The sequence below is a fragment of the Microtus pennsylvanicus genome, chromosome 7, assembly GCF_037038515.1.
Source record: "Microtus pennsylvanicus isolate mMicPen1 chromosome 7, mMicPen1.hap1, whole genome shotgun sequence".
NCBI classification, from domain to species: domain Eukaryota; kingdom Metazoa; phylum Chordata; class Mammalia; order Rodentia; family Cricetidae; genus Microtus; species Microtus pennsylvanicus.
Window position 1 is genome coordinate 83,156,647 of NC_134585.1, and position 25,302 is coordinate 83,181,948.

Genomic DNA, 25,302 nt, shown 5'->3' on the forward strand with positions numbered 1-25,302 from the left:
GATAGCCAACTTTCCAAAATCATGAAGTCGACTTTCTATTCAGAGTGGAGCAAGAACAACAGACGCATACAGAAGCTGGAAGACATGCAATTGGCAAGTTTCAAAAGGCTGAACTTGAATCTGCATGCACATCCCAATCCAAGTTGAAAGGATTTTAGTGTTAGTCATATACAACAAGGGTTTAAATGCCTTCATCAAATACTCCCAGGCAAAGGAATTCTCTCGGCTATGGCAAACTGAATCAATACATCCTTTTTGTGTCTGAGAGGCTTATTAGCCAATATTTATCCTTTCACTTCGACCAGTGTTAAGTTCTTTCTTTAGTGTACAGTGACTTCGTGGTGCTGAAGTCACTTATGAATGCCCGGCTGAGGCACTGGGCAGCTCCCCCAGCCCCAAAACAGTGGACTTTTATTATGGAAAATTTAGTGTCATCACAGACATTCCATGTTTATTTAGTTAGAGGATTCCTTTGGCTCCTTGGAGTATATTTTCCCTAAAATACCTCCTGCCAAGAAAGAAATTAGAAAGAAAAGAGAAAATGGGAAGAAAAAGAAATATCCTGACTTTAGTTACTATTGCCTAGGATATGGATGCAGGTAGACTTCCCTACCATGTTGACTTTCCCTGTATCAGTTAATTCTAGAAATGCATCCTTCATTATTATATTACATGTCATAAGCATCACTACCATCTCTGCAACCTATTAATAAAACACAATCTATCATTTAAAAGATGGGACAAAATATTGTATCTTTTACAATTCAATAACAACAACAACATGAACACATTTATTTAGGTATCTTTCACAAAGAACATTTTCTCTGAGTACAGTAAGACATCTGAGATCTGTCTATATTGCCTCCAGGCCAAAATAGTGATAGCTTTACCTTATACTGTGACGTTAACAAGAGATAGAACACTGTAAAGCACTGGAGCAATTTTAAACGTGGAAATAAATAGCACACAGCTAGTCTCTTAGCCTTTTTTGCCCTCTCTTTTTAATTCTACTTGCAACTGAACATTTTGACCTCGATTCAGAAGAAAAGTAGGTGAGCTCTGATTTGCCTTAAGTCAAACAAACATTTATGTCATTAATTGAAGTGGGACAAATAGTGTGTGTGTGTGTGTGTGTGTGTGTGTGTGTGAGAGAGAGAGAGAGAGAGAGACAGAGACAGAGAGACAGAGACAGAGAGACAGAGAGAGACAGACAGACAGAGAGAGAGAGAGAGACAGACAAACAGACAGACAGACTGTGGCAGGCTTTGCAGTGGTCATTGCTGAGGCAGAGTGAGGAGCCACAGTCCTAAGATTAATAGAAATGATGGCACCATTGTTTCTGCAGAGGTTCTCTGTTGAGGCGCCTTAAGAACAAATAGTTTCTTGAGGCAGACAGAACAGCATGTGTTTTATGTACATCACACCAGCATGGTTGGCCAGCAATATTTTCAGCTGGAGCTCATAGCCTGAAGAGAGTCAATATTTAAATCGTTACTAATTTAATGAGAATTTACCAAGTTCCAGCTACTGTTTTACATCTTTCATGTAGAGCAACAGGGAGGGAAAACATATCAAAATAAACATGCCATCCTAAAGCTTTCATTCTAATAAGGAAGGAAGACAGTGAATAAATTCCTACTGAAGCTAAAAGGTGCTTTACTGGTTGTGGATATAGAGTGGGGGAATAAAAACTATGAGTTCCTATTCACAAACACTGGAGAAGTTGTGAGGTTGGAGAAGTGGATAAAGTTCTATACAGAACAACACTGATGGGCAGAGAATTGGGATCAAGAGAGGAAGTAAACAAGAGAGGAATGGGCCACAGCAGCAATCCAGTGAGGCAGTGTGGGGCAGCACAAGAAGGGAATGTTAAAATCTGGGCACATTTTCCAAAGGAACCCATAAACATCTGTAGAGAGAAAAGATGGCCCGAATATAACTGCACATCAATGAAGGAAAGCCAGCAGAGCAATCAGGCCTCTGAGGGAAGGGGCCACGGACATACTTGAGAATCTGAGATGCCTCTTAAATGAATTAGAAGCCATGGACACCAAATTATAAAGATAAGATTTAAATGGAAGGACCAGGCTGGAGACGAAGATGTTTAGAAAGAAAGTGGCAGAAACCGAGATCATCAACACAATGAGGGAGGAGGCCCAGGCCCAGACCCAGGTAGAGAAGTCTGAGGAAATCTGAAGCCTATACCTCAGGACTCTCTAGAGGAGGAAGAGCTATCAAGAAACTAATGAAAAAGGGACCTGAGCTAAGAGGAAACTTTAAGAGCATAGTACAAGGAAAACCAAGTGGAGGAAGAGCTACAAGGAAGAAGTGCTGGCTTCAGAGGGCCCAAAAGGCTAAAGTGGAAAAATGTGCAGATACTGTGAACTGTATCTCATCTAGAAAACCATAAACTACCGCTTCTGGAAAGGTAGTGTTGGACAGGGGTCCTATCCACATATCTAGCAGGATATATACCCACCCCCCAAACACAGACTGTGCCATTAGAGGTCTTGTGTGTCAGACACCTCTGTTCACACACACATCTGATAAACAATGGTGAGCCTCAGGGTCCAGGTCTTGATGACTCTATTTCCCTCTGTGGTTACCACTGGATGATCAATACGCACCAGATTAAAAAGTGATAGGGACACTTCATGGGTGTCAATAACAAATACAAACAGGAAATTGAGACAATCCTTCTTCCAAGAGGGTGATTAATTAGGATCACAAATTGAATTAAGCAATTACATCAGAAATAAGAGCCAACAAGCAATGCTGCCGGTTCACAGAGGATCAAATTAGTGCCTAGTAGGGTAACCACGTACCCATAATTTAGGAAATTGGATGAATGACTTAAATCTTAATCTAGCAACTAGGTGAACTCATCACTTGTACCTATGTAAGAACCATGAAGGTCCTTATATATGCACCGGGGGAACCAGGAATGTTAAACTCACAAACAGTTGTTACTTCAAAGGAAGGGATGAAAATCTAGGAGTGGATATGGTTAGTAGCCTACTGACCTTCTGCATTGTCTCTGTGGCCAAGACCACACTGGATCCTCCCCCAGACCCTATCATAAACTTGTCAATCTATAGAACCCATCTTTATGGACGATGTCACATATACTTTACAAAGAGTTTAGATGTAGCCCTGTTTTAAGCTTTATTGTACAAATGTGATTAGGTTAATTAAACCAGGAAAGTTTTCACCAAATTGTACTGTGCTTAAATATGCTTCAAATAAACTACCAGGGATCAGACTCCAGAGTTTGAACCAACACTGGCTACTTAGTAGTGTTGGACAGAAGTACTACCTTCTTGCCTCCCGTGGATCATTACTCTGCTAGCCACGGGGGTCACAGAGACCCTCCCTTGCCTACATCTTGTACTTAACACAGTACCAAGACACAGTATTTAGCACTCAGTAAAATTATGGGATAAAGAGTAAATATGCCCAGAGCTGTTTCAAAGGGCCTTGAATCTTTGCCCTTTACCACTGCGGAGAGTGCTATACACTGGCTCAGCAAGTCATGAGCCCTGCTGTACAAACCTGCCCAAACACATGGGCAGCTCTGTGAACATTAACCTGTCCAACTTTTATCCTGACACTAGGGGCCAATCACAGTAATGACGCTTATATGTCCAATATCCGTTGAGATCAATATAATCCAGGATTAAGAGTAAAGATAGGGTCACTAAGTGCCAGCATAGTTATTTGGCCACATGAATATGTTTTCAGTGTTTGAATTAACTGCTAACATGCTAGGGATTCAGCAAGTCAGCACCTTCTACAGTGCTGCCTCTCCTGCGTGATGAGCCTGCAACCTTACAGCCATCCACGACGACAGCCAAAGACTGGGTCAGAAATCATTTCAAGCCATGATTAAAAACATGTTGGTGAGTGAATATTAAGCTTGTAAGTTTGGGAAATCTGTTGAATATGAAGAAAAATCTTACCCCACTTTACATTTAGTCATATGTGATGAATAGCTGGATGGTAGGTAGATAATAGATGGCTGATAGATTATAGATAGACAGCAGCTAATAGGTAACAGAGATATAGTGTGTGTGTGTGTGTGTGTGTGTGTGTGTGTGTGTGTGTGTGTGTCTGTGTCTGTGTCTGTGTTTTGAGACAGTGTCTTGCTGGGTATGTAAGGCTGGCCTATTCTGGTCATGTGCTGAGGTTCGCTCTCCCTGTCCCTCCCCACCCCCCACTTGTCCCCATGCGGTGTATTTGAATTGAGAAAGTGACAAAGATCATGTTGCTTGGATCACCAATAATTAAAGAAATTCTCCAATTTCGATGACTTTTCCATGTGAAATTCAGCATTTACTAAATTTGCTAACCTTTTCTGATCAGCACCATCCTCAAGACTGTTCCCTTAAGAACCGTAATAAAGAACTTAGCAATGACCCCGAGTGGCCCTCAGACAACAATTCTGCATTGCCCGCTGAGCCCACTACAGAGCGTGGACAACAAAACAAATCACACAAAACCTGTCATTTAGTGATCAGGACATTCTTTTCTCTAGGATTTCATAAACTGCACACAACTGTGAAAGGAACGGCCTCCTGTTTCTTTCTCTAAGTCACCTGCAGAGAGCCAAAGCAACTAAGTACCCGACAGGTTTGACTTTAGCCTTCACATCCTCTATGCTACAGTCCCTGTGACTGCTCAGCTGACGACGGTAAGATACAAGACACTGGGCAGGACTGGAAAACAGAAGCAATAACCACTCTCAAGGTACTTAAGTAATTACATAGAGTTTAAGTCATGGGAAAGGAGCTGAGGGCTTGGAAAGGATGGGTAAAATGAATGGTAGAAGAAATATTGAAAGTAAAAATTAAGGACCTTTTGTGTTAAACCAAAAGTGTCACATCTTTCTTAGATGTATATGTTACCAGACTTTTACTCAAGACACAGAGTAATCCATGTTTCACCTAGCCTTGCTGGAAAATTTCCATACAAGCTTTCTGCCCTTTTCAGAATGTAAGAAGACCCTCAAAATTGACGCGCTCCATTTAAAGTCTTATTTAGGGAGCACCCTACAATCTGCCAGTGATCTTCTCAGAAAAAAAAGCTCCCTGTCCTCAAGAAGATCCAGGCTGGAAACTAACTTTAAAAAGTTAACACTCCTTGATGTCTGTGGCATGCAAGAGAGCTGGCGCTGAGGTTATAAGAGTGAGAGAATAGCCTGCCTTTCACTAGGTGCAGCACCAAGGAGAGCTGGCTATGCACCCTGCCTGGACATCACACCAGAGCTAATCCTGGCTTCAGGTGTGCAGGAGAGCCAGGCCTGAGGGCTTGAGAGCAGGAGAGCTGAAGTCCCAACTCATCAGCCCCATACCGCAATAGGGAGTAAGGGCCCTGCATCTTGCTGGGGCCAAGCAGTAGAGCTGGCCCTGGTGGTATGACGGGTAGGGACCTAGATCTGAGGACCTGAGGGGAAGAGAACTAACTGCTCCTCCTCCTGGCTGTAGGCTGGATTGGTTGAGCTACCCAAGGCATTGTTGGAGAGCTCGCCTGGGGAGTGACCGACCATGCTGAAGAAAAAGCTGGACAGGCTGACCAACCCAGCTACCACCCAGGCCCAGAGTCAGGGCTATGAGTTGGCCCACCCTCAATTATGAACTATAGGAGCAGGTGAAAAGGACAAACCTACAGACCCAAAACTACAGAATCTCCAGGACACGGGACAACAACAGGATATCCAAGGAGTCCCAATGATAGTATAGAGGTCTGGAACCAACCCCCCCTCCAAAAAAAACAAACAGAAAGAAAAATAATGAAACATTTCAGTGCTCTGAAACTTAAAAATTAAACACTGTGAAGAAAAAAGAAAAGCACCTTGGTTAACGCTTACAGGTATCCTGAAATATATGTTTGCTTTGCTTCCTATTACCCGGTTAAATATAGCTATCAATCTGTTAGTTATCTTACTCATTGCTATGGCCACATACATGACAAGCAACACAAAGGAAGGACTTATTTTGGTGCCCAGTTTAAGAAGACATATTGTCCACCATGGTGGGAAATTTACGGGGATGGGGACATAAAATGACTGGCCACAGAGCTGAAAAGTAGAGAGATATGTTTTTGTTTATTTTAGGAACCCAAGGTTCCCCATCATATCTAGTCAACAGTAGGTACACTGAGCCAAATCTTGTCTCTCTTGTTTACTATGGCTGCCACCTCTTTGGCAGGTGCATAGCATTGAGAGTGTCCTATGAGCTCTTATGGTTGGCTGGTTGGATCTGACTACAGACTCCATCCACAGTGCTCACAATTCAAAACATATTGAAAGATCAGTGGGATGTGGTGATGAAAGACTGAGGAAAAAAACAAACAACAACAACAAAACGAAAGGAAACCATTCTATCTGAAAAGCCCACCATAATCAGTAAACATACTGCCTTTACATATAGGGGCTGTACATTACCCTTCCTGCCACAGGTGCTTTCTGAGCACATGGCCCTTTTGTGGTTCTTAGGGGGTTCAGACCTATTTCTATGGAATCACCTAGTTCGCTCACAGAAGGGGGCGACGCGCATGTGCAAATTCAATCTTTAAATCAGGACGGTAAATCACACGAGACGTTCATTTGCCTTCTCATTCCCCAGAGACACATTCAAGAGAATTCTGTAAGTCCTCCTTTCGGAAAATCCTAGCAGTACTTTAATAGATTTTATAATGATGCTATAAAACAAAGCTTATGCCATTTCAATACTGCTTCGTGTTTACTGCTCAGACCAATGAGATCAATTCACCACATTCACAGAGTAGATTTCATTATTCTCGAGAATAGTTGGCTCGGCTTTTTAAATCCAGAATTCTCAGATTTATGATAACCTATGAACACATTAAGCTCCACAAACCTACCCCTTTCCTAAGGTGCCTTGCTAACACCTTTGTTCCTTCTTCTAGAGCCTGGAACTCACTCTGCAGACCAGTTCTCTACTTTATATTTGAAGCCTAATGCAATATTTTGATTTTTTAAAAAGGGACTTGGGCTTTTAATAACTACTTTAGAAATGATTTAACACAATGATCTTTATATTCTCAAGTATGCTGATCAATGGCTCCCATCAATATATGATTTTATGAGTAAGGTTGGCTTCTTCAATATTGCTTGTTTAAGGATAGCTGTTTTAAAAACACAGACCGAAGAGCTGCATTTTCAATGGAATGAAGCAATCAAGCCATCCAGTGGGATAAACTTCTCCACTTGCATTTCACGAAACTAACTGCCACTGGGGAATATTTTACCAAAGAGGAAGCACTGGAGGTCTGGCTTATGTTGTATGCTTTAAAGGGGAATATACACAATTTTATATTCATGTGTTCATTTAATCTGACAATGTTTCCTAAATCATTTTTAGTTTGGGCACATTTCTTGCCAGCAATCTATTAAAGCCTTTCAATAGTATGAGTATGAGTTCTAGGCCAAGAAGAAGAGAATATATGCATGAAAACCTTGACATGTGTACATGCACAGGCACATGAGTACTTCTTGATCTAAAAGAATACGAAAGAATATGAGTTCCAATTATGGGTAAGAGGAGACTCACCGTTCAAAGAGAGCAGCAAGAAGGAGAAGGTAGTACTTCTACAGTAGTGGTGTAGAAGCTCATGGTCTGTGCTTCAAAAGCTACTTCCACCACATTAACTTGCTGAACCCTGACCACATGCTCTGTGAACAGTCCCCACTGGGAGGTGGCAAAGTTGAGATTTGATCAAGGATCTGGGGCTCTGGGCCATGCAGCCAGGATGGGCTGTCCTTTGTGAAATGGGGAGAAAAGAATCAGAGGTGAAGGGTAGGTCAAGTCTTGAAAAGCATGCAAAGATCTGAGAGAATCTATAACAGCATGAGAAGAGGAGATGTGAGTGCCTGAAAGAAAATAAAACAAAGAACTTGAGAAAGCCAGAATGACATCATCTGTGTTTAAAGGGGCACAGATATCTGATGGGACCAAGATATCCGAGAAATGAGAGACCATGAACAGACAGAACATGAATTAGGGTAAGGACCCAACCTGCACTAAGTATCAGGGAACATTAATAACAAGTTTTCGATGACTAGAACCAACTAAAGAAAAGATGTGATGAGAAATCCATCACAGTAACTTGGTACCTTGTTACTCTTCCTTCTTTTAGAAAATTGGGTCATGGCCAAGCAAAGTGAGCCACAAGGAAACTAATCCACCTGACTAATGGGAGGGTCAGAATTCCGACTTAGACATAGGGGTAAAAGCTGAAAGATCAGAAAAGCAGAGCAGCCAGCCACTAGTTCTGACCTCTACCCAATCCTCAGACCTAATGGGCAATCCTGTCTCTGAGAATCTTCAAACTGAATGCCTTGAGCTCCCGAGTCTTCCCGCCTTATATTCCTCTCTCCAACCAGCCATACTCCTTCCTGTCTCCACATTCCTAGTGCTGGAATTAAAAGCATATGGCTGGGCCAACCTCTTGTAGCCCAGTGTAGCCTTGAACTCACAGAGATCTGTCTGCCTCTTCCTCCCGAGTGCTAGGATGAAAGGTGTGTGCCACCACTGCCTGGCCTCTGTGGATAACTAGGGGCTTCGTTCTGCACTCTGATCTTCAGGTAAGATTTATTTGTTAGATCACAAAATATCGCCACAACTCACAATACGAATTGCTGCTTATCTTTGTAAAGCAGCCAAGGTTAAAGAGACAAAGGGGTTGAAGTCCTGTCACACAGATACACACACACACACACACACACACACACACACACACACACACACACTGATTGATGGCTTTATGCAGTCCGTGGCAACTGTACAAAACAGTTTAAAATAGTATCTGAATGTGTTCTAAATGCCCAATGAGAAGGCGGCAGCTAGATAAACACAAGACTCTTTGGCATACCTATTTTTAAGGTGAGAGGGAAGGCCAGCAAGAAGCTTAACAAGGAGCAGGGCCAAATGGAATTTGCTCTTAAGATACAAACCCAGAGAGCACGGCCAAATCTCCCACACAGAAGGAAGTGTAAACTTGGGAAGCTAAGGTATTCTATTTCGCTCCATTTTCCACAGGAAAAGGGGAATGGTCATTTGTGGTAGACTCGCATGAGCATTATGTGGTCTGGCACACAACCTTACTTTCTCAAGGCTGAGACCATTTTAAGGTAATTACAGGGGAAGGTGAGGGAACCTTTCCCAGCAGCGAAACAGGGACAGCTGCAGCCTGGACAAACATCACGCCTCCTAGGTCATGAGCTCTGTCCTGCTGCCAAGTGTGATGTAAGAAGCAGGTCAAATGCAAAAGGAGAAGACCCTCGAGGGATTGTTTTATTTAAAGGACACTGGAGCAGAGAGAGTTAATAGTGCTCTCACGGGTGTGTGAAGCGTGCACACACAAGTTGGATTGTATAGCCAACTGAAATAAGACGGGACAGGTAGCATTAGCATGCGGCATAGGCGAGGCGTCAATGGGTCCCATTGCTGTTAGAAGGAAATGGCTGACACAAGGTGCGGCAGCTGGGTGCAGAGAGAGAACGCTGGGCTCTGGACCCAGCTTAGCCCACCCAGCTGTGCCTAACACTGCTAGGCCACTCGTACTCTGCTCTGCCAAGCCTCTTGACATGGGTAAGCAGGGGGACCCCATGTCTCTTACAAAGGTAAAACGAATTGACCGTGCGAGCAGGAAAAGAACCATAGTGAAACTCGCACGCTAGATGCTAACCGTTAGCCCTTAGGAACATCGACAGGTAGTCGTGGGTAGAGTAGTAGTGGAACTGTCTACTAAGCGGTTTTTTTTCTTACTTATCCGTCACCGCTTTAACTCCCTGCACCTCAACCCACAATGCAGTGTGGATAATATTTGGCAGAGCATCTGTCGCAATGAGACATATTAGCATATTCTACTTTAAATTAATAAATGTGTTTTCTCACTCTCTTTTCTATGTTCATAATAAAATAATTCCAATTAAAAAGCAGATGGATGACTTATTTATATGAGACTAATGTAAAACCATACTTATTTCTGAAAGAAAACTATTTTGGTGAAAGGGACCTATACTATTTTCCCCCTTTTTATTGATTTTTATTGAGCTCTACATATTTCTCTGCTCCTCTCCCTGCCTTTTGCCTCCCCTTCAACCCTCTCCCAAGGTCCCCATGCTCCTAATTTACTCAGGAGATCTTGTCTTTTTCTACTTCCCATGTAGATTAGGTCTATCTCTCTTAGGGTCCCACAAATCACAATCCCAGAGAACCTAGACAACAATGGGGACCTATAGTTTTTAAAGAAAAAATATGGAATAATGTTGGTGACAGGAAAGATTAGGATAGGGATAGTGAAGAACTCACAGAAATAGTGCTGGTGATTCTGGGAGGTTCTGGAGCCCAGGGCACAGTGGAAACCTTAATGTGACAGGGACTGAGTAGATCTCAGTGGAGTCTATCTCTCACTTCGGTGGGAGGCTTAAATGGTGGCAGGAGGAAGCCCTGGCTAGTCTAAAATAGTGTCCTATCAAGATCAAGATGGCGCTTCAAAGTCAGTCCTATGGTGGATGTTTAGAAAGACGCTCAGCATCAAAGCTGAACCAGGATTTGCCCTCACAAGGCTAATCTCCCTGTGAACTACAGGCAGGAAATGGCAGAGGGGGAACACCTCTCAGGATTCCTGACTCACAACTCTGGCCTCTGTGCCTGTGAGCACGTTGAAGGGTGGTTTGCACAGACACTATTATTTTCATTTTCCCTTCCCGTAAGACTCAGAGAAACTCTATCTTTCTGTCTTACACACTGGCAAGAAAACCCGAAATGAAACAACTATACTTTAACTTGAAACCAAACCAATGCCAAGCAACTCATAAAGAATCAGATGGGTAGGATTGGGGCTCTCCCAGAGCAAACATAACAAATAAAGACTGTGTCTTCCAGCATATGTTACTTGAATAGATAAGGTGGCATCCCTTGCACTTGCAGACTTCTGAAGGCTGGTTTTTAGTTTGAGCAGGAGGATTTGGATTTTGAGGTCTGAATGGGGTACAGAGTAAGTTCCAGATAAATACTCTGTGACTTGCTTACCAGGGTTCAAACTCCGTTTAAATGTGGCTGTTGGGAACCCAACTCTGGTCCTCTGGACAAACAGGAAGCCTTCTTAAACACCGAGAAACCTCTCTAAACACCAGGAAATAAAAGAAAATCTTAAAAATTACTTTAGAGAGATTAAAGTGGATGATCCTGTATTATGCAAATTACCTTCCAGGTGTCAGTTCTCAAATACCTATAATCTGTGATCTCAGAGGATCTGGCAAGAATACGCAGAAAATAGTTCACCATCCATTGTAGCTGAACTGCTTCAAAACAATTCAACAAATAAAATAGAAACACATTAACATTTTTTTTGACATAAAAGACAAATACTGCAATGAAAAGCTTGGAGAAAATCAGGTCTTTTACAAGTCTATGAACATTTGGTGATTAGGATTGGGCCCAGGAAAGACACACCAGCAAGATGCCAAGTCTTTACATAAAAATTTATGAGAAGACATTTTCAAGTATGAACAACACAATAGGATTCTATCAACTACAATCATTAGACTGTCTGTCAAAATCAAAATAAAGAGTGAGATTAGAAGCAAGTGTCTCATGTGAAATAAAAACATAAGATATATGTTAAGGTGTCATGTGATAGGAGTATTTACTCATCACAAGTTACCCCACTGAAGTGTGACACGGCCTTCATCTTCCCTCACATAAAAAATAAGATGAGAATGCATATCCAAGACCTCTAAGTTTTCAAACCAATAGATAAACACGTTGTTGACACAGAGGTGAAATCAAATCATGAAGTATTTCGCAGATGCAGGCAAGGAGATAGTTCAGGAGGTTTTCTTTGTAAAGGTTTATTTACATGGATTTTCCCTTAGGAACTTCTAGCCAGGTTAAGAGACAAAATATCATAAGATAAATATTAAATAATGTGGGTATACATAGTAAAACACTATGAGAACTGGGGCGGAGCAAAGACCTTGCTGTTTTAGGGTTTCAGGAAATCTCAGAAGACATAAGACTTAAGCCTGCTCTTGAAAATATATAGAGTTCATATGGAGGGGAGATGTTTACCAAGTAATGGAAATTCCCTGACACTCATTGTTCATAAAATGGACAATGGGGCATTTTCCCTCTGGAAACCAGTAGGGTTTGCAGCAGGGACTTGCTGTAGCTATCGCTGGGTAGGAATGTAACAGTTTGTAGTGGAGATAGCAGAGGTTTTATATTTTAGTTAGAATACTGGTTCTGGAATTCACAACAAAGACCCAGATATAACTGGGCTCAAATATGCATTAAAAAGATCATTTATTTGAATCAACAGTAATTTGGGTGATGTGGCTCTTAGCCTACTGGATGTATGAAATCTGACTCACGGCTAGAATGGTATCTTCAGCTCCTACCACTCCAAACATATTGGCAAAAAAGGGAAAGAGAGATGGGAAAGGCATTTTAATTTGGCTTAGTTGCATATACGCGAAGTAATATATACCATTTTTACTTGAATTCCCTTGACTGAAATTTAGTCCATCTGCTGAGGACAGCTATAAAGTAGCCTGGGCCCACACTCAGCCTTCAATGAAGCAGCCCTGTGAATAGTTGAGAAAATACAAGACCTGAGAATCTATGTTGAGAGGCAGCAATCACATAACTCAGTCTGATGGAACAGCAATTCATGGTGTCCTCTATGGAAAAATGTATCAAAAAATTCTATTTAACTCTTCTTGACATCTTAAAATCAAAGGACTATTGGAACTAAGCATACATCAAAACTAAATATGAATACCATAACAACTTGTTAAAACTAATACAGAATACAATTTACTATTTAGGTTATATACTATTAATAGCTGCACTGAAACATCATGGGCAATACACTATCTCCTGTCATGATGCAAGTATTGCTATTTGGTGATGTGTGAAAAAAGAAGACAAAAGTTGCTGCCTTTTGGGCGGGGTCTCTCTTTCTTGTTTTTGCTGTTGTGCTGTATACTCCAAGCTACTGGTCTGTGAGCATCTGGGTGATTCTCTGTCTCTAGCCCTTACCTTGTCATAGGAATGCTGGGAATACAGATGTACGCCACCACATCTGGTCTCTTATATGCATTCCTAAGATCAAACTTGGGTCATCAGGCGTCAGCAGATAGCACCTTTACCCACTTAACCAAATCCCCAGGCCTTGCTTTACATCTTAAAAAAATAGGTAATTAATTAATTTATTTTCCAGGGAGAGGGAAGAGACAGGCACACACTAATGTAGTGCTTAGTGGATGTTTGGGGAAAGAAAAGAGGAAACCATCCAGTTTGGAGTCCTCCCTTCGCTAGATGGCTGCACTGCACCAAGGGTTACTCAAAAAATTTCAGGTTTGCTTTCAAGAGTCCCATATCTCTTACATGTTATAAATCTGAAACTTAAAAATCAGGTCATGTGGGTCATGGATGGGGTGGGGTGGGGGGGAGAATTTACCTTTAAAATATTACTTGACTTTGTAAATATATGTCTGTCTTAAATTTCTCATGTATAAAAATGGACACCTAGTGGGTTAATATTGGGCTCACTTATTGTTTAAAATAAAACCTGAAAAATCAGCTATTATCTGAAAGTGGTTTATACTGTTCCATAGCACAGAAAAGAATAAAAGCATATTAGAGGTCAATCAATGCACATTATTTTGACGCACAATCTCTTAACCTACAATTTATTTTCTCCAGCTGTACTTTTGATATTTGTATAATACTATCTTATTCAAAGACTTACTGACATATCTTGAAACTAACACAGATATTATTATAAAGACAGGCCAAGCTTTCTAGAAACTCTTGAAAGAGCTGACCCCTGGGTCATGAGAGCTGAAGAGCTGGCCTGCCCCACACAGGCTGCAGCACTGAAGAGCGTGGGCCCTGCACCTCACTGGGCAGCACACTGGAGCTGACCCTGTTGGCAGGAGTGATGGTGAGCTGGCCCCAAGCTCATGACAGCACAGGAGCTGACGTCTCCCACCCCCTCCATCTGCCATGTGGTGGCATGGGTGAGGGAAAGATGCCTAAAAATTGCACATTCTTGCAAGTTTATTACTTGTGATTTAAAAATATTTAATGCCTAATTTTTTGGGGGGGATTTTTCAAGACAGGGTTTAGATTTCATAGTTTTACTTTTCATTTTGTTCCTTCAAACTAATATCCTGACATTATCATCAGTGCTCATGATTTTTTTTTTAATTAAACTCAACTCACTTGGCATGAAGACAGCCATGACAGCGGTGGCCCCGAGAACCTATCTACACTCTTTTTCACGCCATACCCATCTTGGTCTTCCCTTATATCTCAAAGGAATTCCAAAATTCACATTGTTCTGATTAATGTAATTAAATGACCTATGCTATAAAGCACTAAACAAGGGAACAGATCGACGGGTTGACATTTCAGCTTCATGGCAATGACCAGAGGCAGGAGAGAAGAAGTACTCCTGGTAAGAAAGCCATTCCTGGTGGGGCATTTACTTCATCTGTGCCACAGCCGTATCATCTCTAAACCTAAGCTGCTGGTGTGGATTAGCAAAAATGACGACTTACCCAGACACCACATCAGGCAGGGGAAAAGAGAGTTTCACGCTGTCATAGCCAAGAAACAACAGGTGATCTGCACCACAGTGGTGGAATCTCACATCTTACTGAGTTTACCGTACTGTAACTAACAACAGCCATACACATATATGTGACGAGCTGGCTAGGCCAGTTTAATGTGTGCGTATCAGAAAAGGCCACAGTGAGACAGGGGGAAAAAACAACAACAGATTAGGTTATGTCTATACTAAGAAGTTAACTGGCCATAAATTATTTTTCAAAAGCAAAACAAAGGGGGGGGGGAGTGGACATTTTTACTGTTTCCTTAGTTGAGAGTCTCAACCTGAAGGGGTATTTTATATCAAAAATGAGGACAATTTCACCTAGCTTTGATCTATATTTAATAAGTTAATACTAAGCTAAGCCCCCTCCCACTTTGAGGGCATTAATATTTAAAACATGCCCCTCCCGGCTACTGTCAACCAATTGGAGCGTTGGTTGTGACATTAAAAGACCGTTCCACCTTCCTATATAGCCAGCTGTTTCAGGATGGTGGCATGTTTGGTCAAACTGTGAACATGAGCCCTGGGCAGCACTTCTTTGGCTGTGAAGTGAGTCCCTTGCTCAAGAAGATGACGTGTAGGGTATCATGATGGTGGCGAAGGTCCAGCTACTATGTTTTTGTTAGCCTGTTTAACTTTGCCTTGATTATGACATTACAGAAGACCAAAGCAAATGTGCCTATCCCACTGAGAAAGGAGTTGGCAAAGGGAAATAACAAACTTTGTATGTCATTTCAACCACTTTTCATAAGCAATAAGAGACATAGGTTTCTGATGACAAGGCCCAGCTAAACCTACCATGTGCCAGCCACAGATGGTATCTCAGATCAGATGGCAAGCTCACAGGTCAGCCTTAATAATGCCTTCTAAAGTGGAATTAGGTTCATGTACTATAAATAGATTTGTGTATTTTTATTAAATTACTTACTTATGCGTGTGTGTGTGTGTGGTAAAAATATGGGAGGAACACAGAGGACAATATTTGAGAATTGGTTCTCTCCTTTCGCCATGTGGGCCCCAGGAATCAGACTCAGGCAGAAAGAGCCCGTACTTGCCCAGTCATCTCAGGGACCCCCAAAAGGAGTTTTAATTATCATAAAATCTAATGGTGATCACAAAATCCAAAAGTAGCCAAAAGGAACATTTTCTTTAAGAAAAATATTATCTCATATACAACAAAAAAAGTATGATTCTGACAAGAGAGGTAGCATAAATAAAAGGATCATATTAGCATTCATTCTTATAAAGGAGCTCATTAAGTACGGTGACCCAAATTCAGGAAGTAAAAACCAGTATGTTCTCTCTTGTGCATGGAATCCTAGTCTATAAAGTAATACATGTATACGTTTTACATAGATAACTTATACCTACATATATGGAATTTATGCCTATATTTTTATATACATATATATATGGGTATGCACATGTGCATATACAATCACACATATCCACATATGTAAGTTTTGGTGAGACTTAAAATTATTGAAAATAAACCAAAAGAGTAAAATTAGGTGGTGAAGAGAAGAGAATGATGGGGGAAAGGACACACATGTCATGAAAGAGGTAAGAAGACTGGGGAGAATATAAGAAGGTGTCAGGATAGTCAGGGCGATGGAGGGGAAAGAGAATCTCAGAACACACACTTATTTGAAAATGCCATAATAACATCTAATGTCTTGTATGTTAATTGAAAAAAATTAAGTAGAAAAAGAATTGATCACTAAGAAAAACTTATTTTACACTAGACTACATGTAATATTTCCCTTCCCGATAGGCCTCATTTTACTCTCTCACGGAGTTTTATGACAGTAACTAAGAAAAATAGGTCCTTCAGAAGCTGGGAGTATTAAGAAACAACAACAACAACAGTAACAAGAAATTTTCTGAAGGGAAGACAACAGGATAGAAGTCACAGAGCCCTGGTGACCAAACTGTAAATCTGAAGGAGTCCAATCCAATGACAAACCCTTGTCTCCTGGGCTGACATGTGCCCTGATGCCCAATGGGCAGAGATAAATCACAGAGGAACTGACTGGACAGTAAGTCTGAGTCAAAGAGTTCCCATGTCAGCAGTTTGGAGATCTCATTCAGAATATTAAGGAGTATGTTATAATTCTATGAAAAGGACACGATTATTCCCTGGGTGTGATCACCTCCATCACAAAATCATCACACCCTTGTTTCTCCAAAACTATTTCATGCCAATTCTTCATATGATAAAAGTCACCAGCATGGTCTACAGAAGGAATTCCAGGACAGGCTCCAAAGTTACAGAGAAACCCTGTCTTGAAAAACCACAAACAAGTCACAAAGTAATACTTTTTGTCTCTGTATATCTTCTCAGATAGAGATTTACACACACACACACACACAGAGAGAGAGAGAGAGAGAGAGAGAGAGAGAGAGAGAGAGAGAGAGAGAGAGAGAAAGCACGCGCTATAGGGATCCTTTAGATCTCACATATAGAAGAGAATTCAGGGTTTCTTTAAAGCTCTTGTATCTTCCCTGACAGATGGATGAAGCTCTCACAATGCTCTCTGATGCTGCATTACAGGGCAAAGACCTTAGTATGTCAAACTTCCAAATTACAGCATTAAGACCAAGATTAATAAATTTGGGGGGGGGGTGTCAGAAATAGGGAAGAGAATAAAAGGATTCCTGCTGTTTAAATTATTGATATTTTACTGCTGTCTAAATATTGAAATGACTGACATATACAGAAATACACACCCTGAGGTCCCCATATGGTTCCATTATGCTATTATTATAATTTATTATGTGCAAACCAGCCAACTATTTACATTAGAGCTATTCTGAAATAGAACACTCACAATGCAGAGTAACTGTGAGGCTGAGACCTAACAGACAAGAGCCAGGGCAAAGCAAGATCTTCAGCTATGAGACCCCAGCCCATTATTAAAACCAAGTATCACAATGAAGCTCTTTGCCCAGAGCATCATTATGACCGTGGCATACTCAAAGTCTCGGTTCCATATTTAGCCCTCCCCAAACCACATGCTCTATGAGGGCCAGTGGGTGATTCTGATCCACATTTTCCTTTGGAAAAGCTAACTGAGTTTCTTTCAGCACTTCTTTGTCACTTGTTCAACAAAAGGTCAATGGTGTTAAGACCAAGAAATGAAAAGATGAGCGTAATCAGCTTTACCATTGTGTGTGTGCGCGCACACTTGTGTGTGTGTGTGTGTGTGCACGTGTGTGTGTCTGTGCGTGCGTGTGTGCGTTGCCTCCAATAGGCCAGAGCAGAACTACACTGACTTGCCTGCACTGGGCCTGGTACCAAGAGTAGGCTTAGAGCTGCAATGGGAGCCCTGAAAACCAAGCCACTGAACCTGCATGTGGACAGAAAGCCCCAGAGGTAATATTCTGTCCCCATGTAAACTAAGGCCATGCTGCTTCACGGTGACAAACGATAGCAGGGGAAGAATAAACACTGATCTTTTAGGTCCTACTAGGAATGCGATCCCCACTTAGCTCTCCCCAGAGTCCCAGGCAAGGGGAATTCTAATTGACGTCAGCTGCTTCAAGGGAAGGGATACTGTGACCTTAAACTTGGCCCCAGGTCCACTCTCGCATCCAGGAACAGAGCCAGAGGGTTCTCCTGGCAACTGCCTGACGTGCTAAATGGCAGGCCTAGCCACTGAGGGAATCCTGACCTGCACCAGAGACAAGTCTCCCACTGCAGGAAGCACACAAACTGGAGAGATTAGCAGTTTGCCCAGACGATGCTGGCCTATCCCTTCTGCCCTAAAAGCAGAAACTGGGATCTAAATCCCCTAGAGAGAAGTTGAAGTTCCTCCATTGCCTTGGAGTACTGTAAGTCAAAAGGAAAATCAGACAGGAACATATGACCCACCAGGAGAAATACAGTACACTGGGTCTTCGTATGAACAATCTTACCTCAGTCAGGATTCCTTTTATGGATACTTGTTTGTAAAACACAAATTAAATATTAGTTTGAAAGTCAACATAAACAATCACTCTTTAAAAGGCTGTAATGAAAAAAAAATCAGGGCTGGAGAGATGGCTCAACGGTTAAGAGCACTGCCTGCTTTTCCAAAGGTCCTGAGTTCAATTCCCAGCAACCACATGGTGGCTCACAACCATCTGTAATGAGACCTGGTATACACGCAAGCAGAACGCTCTACACATAATTAACAAATAAATCATTTATTAAAAAAAAAAAGAAAGAAAAAAATCAGAGCCATTCTCCCTCCTCTGGCAAAATCAGGGAGTAGAAAGGGTGGCTGACCACTCTTTCCCCCTGGCTCGTCCCTACACACCTTCCATATCCCTTTTGGGATGCTAGCCTTGCTATGAACCCTGCTCCAACACACCCCTTGCTGGCCTATTTCCTGCTGCCAATACAACACTGACCCAGATCACGCTACACCTCTGTCCCTTGCCCACCCAAACCAAACTACGAGTTTCTATGAACATACCTTACTATGATAAAAGTTTATGCTGTTATTGGCTAGCCAGAAGTCTACTCCACAGCCTTTTCGTACAGTAAAACGACATAGGGACTGAGTCACACATCAGATAAGCTGCCACACTTTCTGAGTTCTTCCTACAGTTATTTTCTGGTGTCTATAACATTATCCGACTCCTCTCCTATAGCTCTTAAAAATGACAACGTGACACCTGCGGTGTGCTTTGTTTGCATCCTTGAAGGTCCCTGGCAGTCTGAACCTTCTCAAACGGTTCTAGTCCATATCTAGCACAAGTTGAGTCCCAGTTACGTGTTGTATTTTTATTTTGCTTTGTCTTAGTTCAGTTCAATGGACAGTGTCTCAGGAACTACTGCTATTAAGAAGATGAGAAAGAGATGGGCGTGGAGTTAACTATATTAACAAATGGATGCCACGGCCTTTAGTTTAATCAGTGCTTTGATGTGTCTATCTTTGGGCAAACACTGTTTCCTGCTAGAGCCTGTGTCCTTGAAGGACAGAAACCAGCCCTTACTCACAAAGTGCACATTCCACATCATCTATACCAGAAGTAGACACCCAACCTATTACACTGAATGTCCAAACTGGGTAATCACACTAATATCTGGCTATATTTTTTTAAAAAAAGATATCATGTATATATTTGCAAAGGAACAGCAATAGAACACAACCTAACTTTCAGAAGAAAGTCAAAAGAAAAATGATTTCCTTCTTCAAATGACTCTACCAGGAAAACAGACTCTTCAAAACTTATTTTCAGTATTATTATTAGAATTTTCATTCTAATCAGACAATTTAACTTAGGAAAAGGAGCGGGGCTTTTTTTTTTAATACCCTCCCACTCCTTTGTCTAGCTTGGGAAACCACAGAAGGGTTGCTTGCTTTCCTAAGTCTCCAATCCAAATGGCACCCTTCAGGAAGACACAGAAGGACGCTTCCTGCCACTTCTGACTTCTCCAAAACAGAATGTACATTTTAAAAGAAGAAATACCAAATAAGCACAAACTGTGGCATATTATATAGACATTGTGTGTGTGTGTGTGTGTATGATGTTTACATGTGTATGTATGTATGGATGGATGGATGGATGGATAAATATCCAGATTGCTAATAGCCAGGACACCACTGGTTCTGGGGTTCAACCCAAATCAGCAAACAATGAGTAAACCATGGCAGATGTCAGGACCATTCTGCCCTACACAAAATGTCCTTTTTGTTAATAAAAAGCACAAAAGAGATGCAAGAAAGCCAAGGGCTAGCAAACACTGTATACAATATTTACAAATAAAATATTTGCCACTTGCTTTGTTTTGAGTTCTTACTGATCTTCTGTACTAAACGTGGAATTACATATATGCACATACATGTATCCATAAACGTGAGATATAAACATATCACACACACAATTACATATAAATGAACCTAAGAAAAATGAAAAAATAAACACCTTAGAAATCAGGTTTCAAGCCTTTGTCTCCCCAAAACTCATTTATCTCCCCTTTATCTTTCCTCACAGCTCCCCCCTCACCTACTCCTTGCCTGCCTTTGTTCTCTCTTTTGTCTCTGAATTCTTTCACATGTGGTCTTTTAAAGTGGCAATCAGAATTATATAAAGAACACTTTATCATGAAATTTTTCAAGTATAAACTAAATCTACTTTGCTGATTCAATTATCTAAACAAATAAACTCTTAGTTAAAATATAAACATCTGGCCAGCTCAGCTGTCCAAATAAAGTAAAATCTCAGAATACAACAACCAGATGCCATAAAACATTATCAAGTCTTAAATCAAGACTCAGGACCCCTCTTTTTAGAAGGCTTGTTGGGAGAGGCATTCTAGATTTTGGAGTATTTGAAGAGACTAGACTGGTTGAATATCCCTAATCCAAAATCTGAAAGCTGACATGTTCTGGTTTCTTGACTGTGGATGGTTCCCTGTTACTCGGAGGGCTTCAGACTTGGGAGGATTCTAGATGCCAAGTAATGGCTATTTCACTTTTATTCCGAAACACGAAGCAAAGCGTCAGCATTCTCTTGAACAGCATGCCCTGCTTTTCTTTTCCAATTTCGTCCATTTTTAAGCTGCTGTTCAGAAAGTCGTGTGTTGGAGTTTGTTCCTTACTGTAGCTGCTGTGGTCTGAACACTTAGGTCTCCCCCGGATTCCTGGGTTGAAATCTAATACGCAATAGCAGAGACTCAGGGAGGGTGCATGAAAGGGGCTCTACAGTCACTGGAAATAAAATCAGTGTCTATAGACTGAGGCCACTTCCTTCTCCCATGTAAGGACACAGGCGAAGCCATTGTCTGTGAACCACAGAACAGGCCCTAACCAGGGGACATTAAATCTGTCAACGCCATGATCTTGAACTTCTCAGGTCTTTGTCTTGTGAGAAATTGACTTCTATTGCTTATGAAAGAGTTGCCTTCAGAAACTGTTGTATAGCAGCTTAGGCAGACAAAGACATTGGCTTTCTAGTGAATTAAACATAAAAAATGTTTCTCCCCTTTACCTAAATGCTATAATAAATCCTTTTTGCCCGCCCTCTTTGCCACTATTATTTTATCTTTACATTCAGAGCAAAAAGGAGTAGAGACCTCTCCAAGGATACCTGCTAGAGGTTCTACAAGATCCTGCCTTCATCTCAAAATACAAACACCCCCCCTAAGAAAAACTGTATCCTGCTGCACTTCTGTATTGACTACAAAGCTTTTTCTACCTCACCTAAAGTTATAGGTAACTGATTGTTGATTTCCACACATCTTCATATCTGTGTTCTGGAAACTGCTACAATGTCACCTGGAACCTCTCTAGAGAGGCCAGGTGTGTTCTTCACAGAATCAAGGAGTGAAGGTCCTTAGACTATACACAGGATTAGGTCTCACGGATAAAACCTCAGGAACCCAGTTTTTAGGCAACCTGTGCTTTCTTCCAGGCCAAGCTAATCAAACAAGGATGGCTGAGCCATGCCAGAAAACACATTCCCCTAAACATTTATTTTACGTTCCCTTTGAGCTGTAATTATCACCTCCATCAACACCTACTGGGCTCACTGGTGAATTTAACACGAAATCTTCACTGGAAGCTGGGCATTATCATGGGAAAGGAAGGAAAAGTAAACCTAATAAAATATCATGTCATTTATTCTTATTGTTGACAAATAAATGGAATCATAAAGATATTAGCTAATGTACACACACTGTCATTAATATACAGGAGGCAATTATAATCAAGCTCTGAGATGCTTCTGCTGCTGGAAACTCTTAACCAGGCTTTAAATACTAATTTTATTTCCTTTTATTTTTAGGGTTTCAGCACTGGAGAAAGCCGAGCACCATCATATCTTTTGTATCATTACGAAGAGATAACACTGGATTCTATGTGATAATATGGAAACCAAGGTTTACTCTGATGTGCACACAGTAGGTTGATGGCTTGACTGAGTGACAATGGCCCAATAGAGGGCTAATACCAATAGGACAAATGCTTCCTGCTGTCTAACTGTACAGGATCATCACTGAAACTGCTAACCGAAAACCAACTGTGGATAATGTCCATTTCTTTGGACTAGGGGTCCTCAAGAAGACCTTTTCCATTGGCAAAGGTCAATTCTGATAAGCAAGGAAACACATTGCTCTACGAACAGCCACATGCAAATATGTTCTTCAAGAACAATAGCAAAAGCATATGAGCATCCAGAAGATGAAAAACACGAAGGTATATGAAACACTTTCAATGTCTTTCTTTCAAATATTTTGCACTGAAATGTTTTCCCTTGACAAGTTAAAACTATTTTTTAAAAAATAAACATTCTTAACGTCACTGAAAATCAAAGCCTGCACTCTCAGCATATACACAACAGATTAAATTATCTAGGTGTTAGATGCTCTGTTTATAATAAGATTTAATTCTTATGACATAAGAGTAGCATACTTACAGCAAAATACACATCTTTCTAAGAAGAGCGACAGAACAGACACATTCAGGAAGTAAACCCCAGGCATGAACACCATAGGAAGGAGACCATCTTGGCCTCCTAGGTCTAAGCAGTACTTCTCATACTCAGGGCCAGAACAACTCAGGGGACTTAAACAAAACATGGAATGCTGGGTCTGAACCTGGGGATGCTGATTCAACAGCTGTAGGGCAGAGCCTGAGAACCTACATTCTAGCAAGCTCCCGGGTGCTAAGAGCACCTTTCACTCCATTTCACTTGGACATGGCTGCCACCCCTGTGGGAGGCTGAGGACACTCTGTCTAACTTTCCCTTGTGGTAGGGTTTCTGCTGACAAAACACCGTCAATTAACTGTATTTACATCACTTCTGAGATCACAGTAACTCAATTTTGGAGACAATCAGTGAAAATAAAAATGTTTCTATGCACAGACAAATCTTTAATCCCCTAGGGAAGCCCAGATGAAGTACAAGGCACCTGAAGGCTCACTGGTGGGTAGGACCTTGATTTACTGTTCTCCACAGGGCTTGGTGCAGAGTGGCTTCCACACCAGGGCCTTACCTGTGACTGGGGCATCAATATCAAGCAAGTTCTTTTCCTGTCGAAGAATCGAAGCACCCTCTGTGATTATTCTCAAGGCGACACTCTCTTCCAGCCTGCCCTCCTTCATGAGATGTGCTTTTAAGATATCCACACGCGGCTTCCCATCATTATCAAACACTTCCTTCGCTGTCAGCCGGTGACTTGGCGGAAACGGAACAGCTGAAAGGGGCAAAGTTGAAAGGTTACCTTAACCAAAGCACGCCCACAGCAGGCAGACGCCCATCGAATAACCACTCCATTGCTAACCAGCTAGTGCTGTATTTAATGCATTCTCGAATTAAAACTCAAGCAAGAATTAAAGGATGCCTTCTTCCTTTGATTCTAGAAATAATTAGCGGCCATGGAAAATGGCATATGGTTCTTCTCCGTCAGTACTATTGTTCATGTAGGAAAGATCCTGATTGATTTTCTTTAATCTTTAAGGAGAAAACTTCCTGTTAGGCAATCACCGATTCCATAAATAAAAACGGATCCTAAACTTCCGCTTGTAATCCACCCCAGCAAAGATGGCTCTGCTCTGCTAGGGCCAATGGGAAGGATAAGACAACTCAGCAAGTTTGTCTATGGCCACTGAAGTGTCTTCGCTGAGCCCAACTCCGACTATTAACTATTATCCCCCACCATTACAGGGCAGAACAGAAGCTTCAAAGCAAAAGATGCAAAACGCACTGAAACTTGAACAGGAAGGTAAAATTTACGTTTGAGATTATGTCTACAACTCAGCCCACCACACATCTCCCTCACAAACGTGAAGACCTGAGCTCAACTTCCAATACCCATTTCTAAGAGGCCATGAACAGTGGTGATGTGTGCTTGAAATTTTAGCCCTGGGGAGGCAGAGACGGGTAGATTCTAGGGTTCGGAGATGACTGGGCAGCCTAACCTGTGTGTCCTGGGTCCTGGTGAAAGAATAACTCTCAACATGCTAGACTGAGAGCCTACTGAGGAACAACACCAGGGTCTGACCTCTGGTCTCGTGCACATATGTGCACATTCGCACACACACACACACACACACACATACACACACGCATTAAAAAAAAGAGTACTGCGGCGACATTACAAAGGACGAGGAAGGAACTAATGAGGTATCTCAATGGGCAGAGCAATGCAGTGTAAGCAGCAGGACCTACACTAGGAATGCCAGCACCCACAGAAAAGCCAGGCCTGCTCATTCATCTGGAACTCTGCAGGAGGAGGCAGGAAATAAAGGCAACTTGCTGGAGCTCAAAGGCCAGTCAATCTAGCCAAATGGGCAAGCTCTAGGCTCAGTGAGTGACAATATCGCTCAAAAAAATAAGAGGGAGAGGGACAGAAGACCTCTGACACTGCCCTTTGGCTCATACTAGTATGTGTACACATATTCATGCACACGTACGTACACTGCACACACAGATATATGAACACAGACACATAATACATAGATGCATTTTTTAAAGGGGGAGATGGTGTCAGAGGAAAAAAAAAAACAGAAAAACACCATGAAGGCAAACATTATGATTGCTTAGATAAAAGAAACAAAGAAACAGTCCCTCTTCCATCTACCCATTGTGCATCTGTACAAGGAGCATTTCTCTCACAGATACTCCATTCTAACATCTGCCGAACACCTGCCCTAAAGCTAA

At 41.6% G+C, this 25,302-nt stretch overlaps 1 protein-coding gene across 2 annotated transcripts in view; it reads right to left on the reverse strand.

Annotated features, from left to right (window-relative positions):
- Positions 1-25,302, reverse strand: part of Ppp3ca (protein phosphatase 3 catalytic subunit alpha) — a 277,448-nt gene that overhangs the window by 115,790 nt on the left and 136,356 nt on the right. For both annotated transcript variants that reach the window (XM_075981271.1, XM_075981272.1), the window contains exon 2: positions 23,636-23,836. In XM_075981271.1, the coding sequence (XP_075837386.1) occupies positions 23,636-23,836 (201 nt within the window). The remainder of the gene's footprint in view (positions 1-23,635; positions 23,837-25,302) is intronic.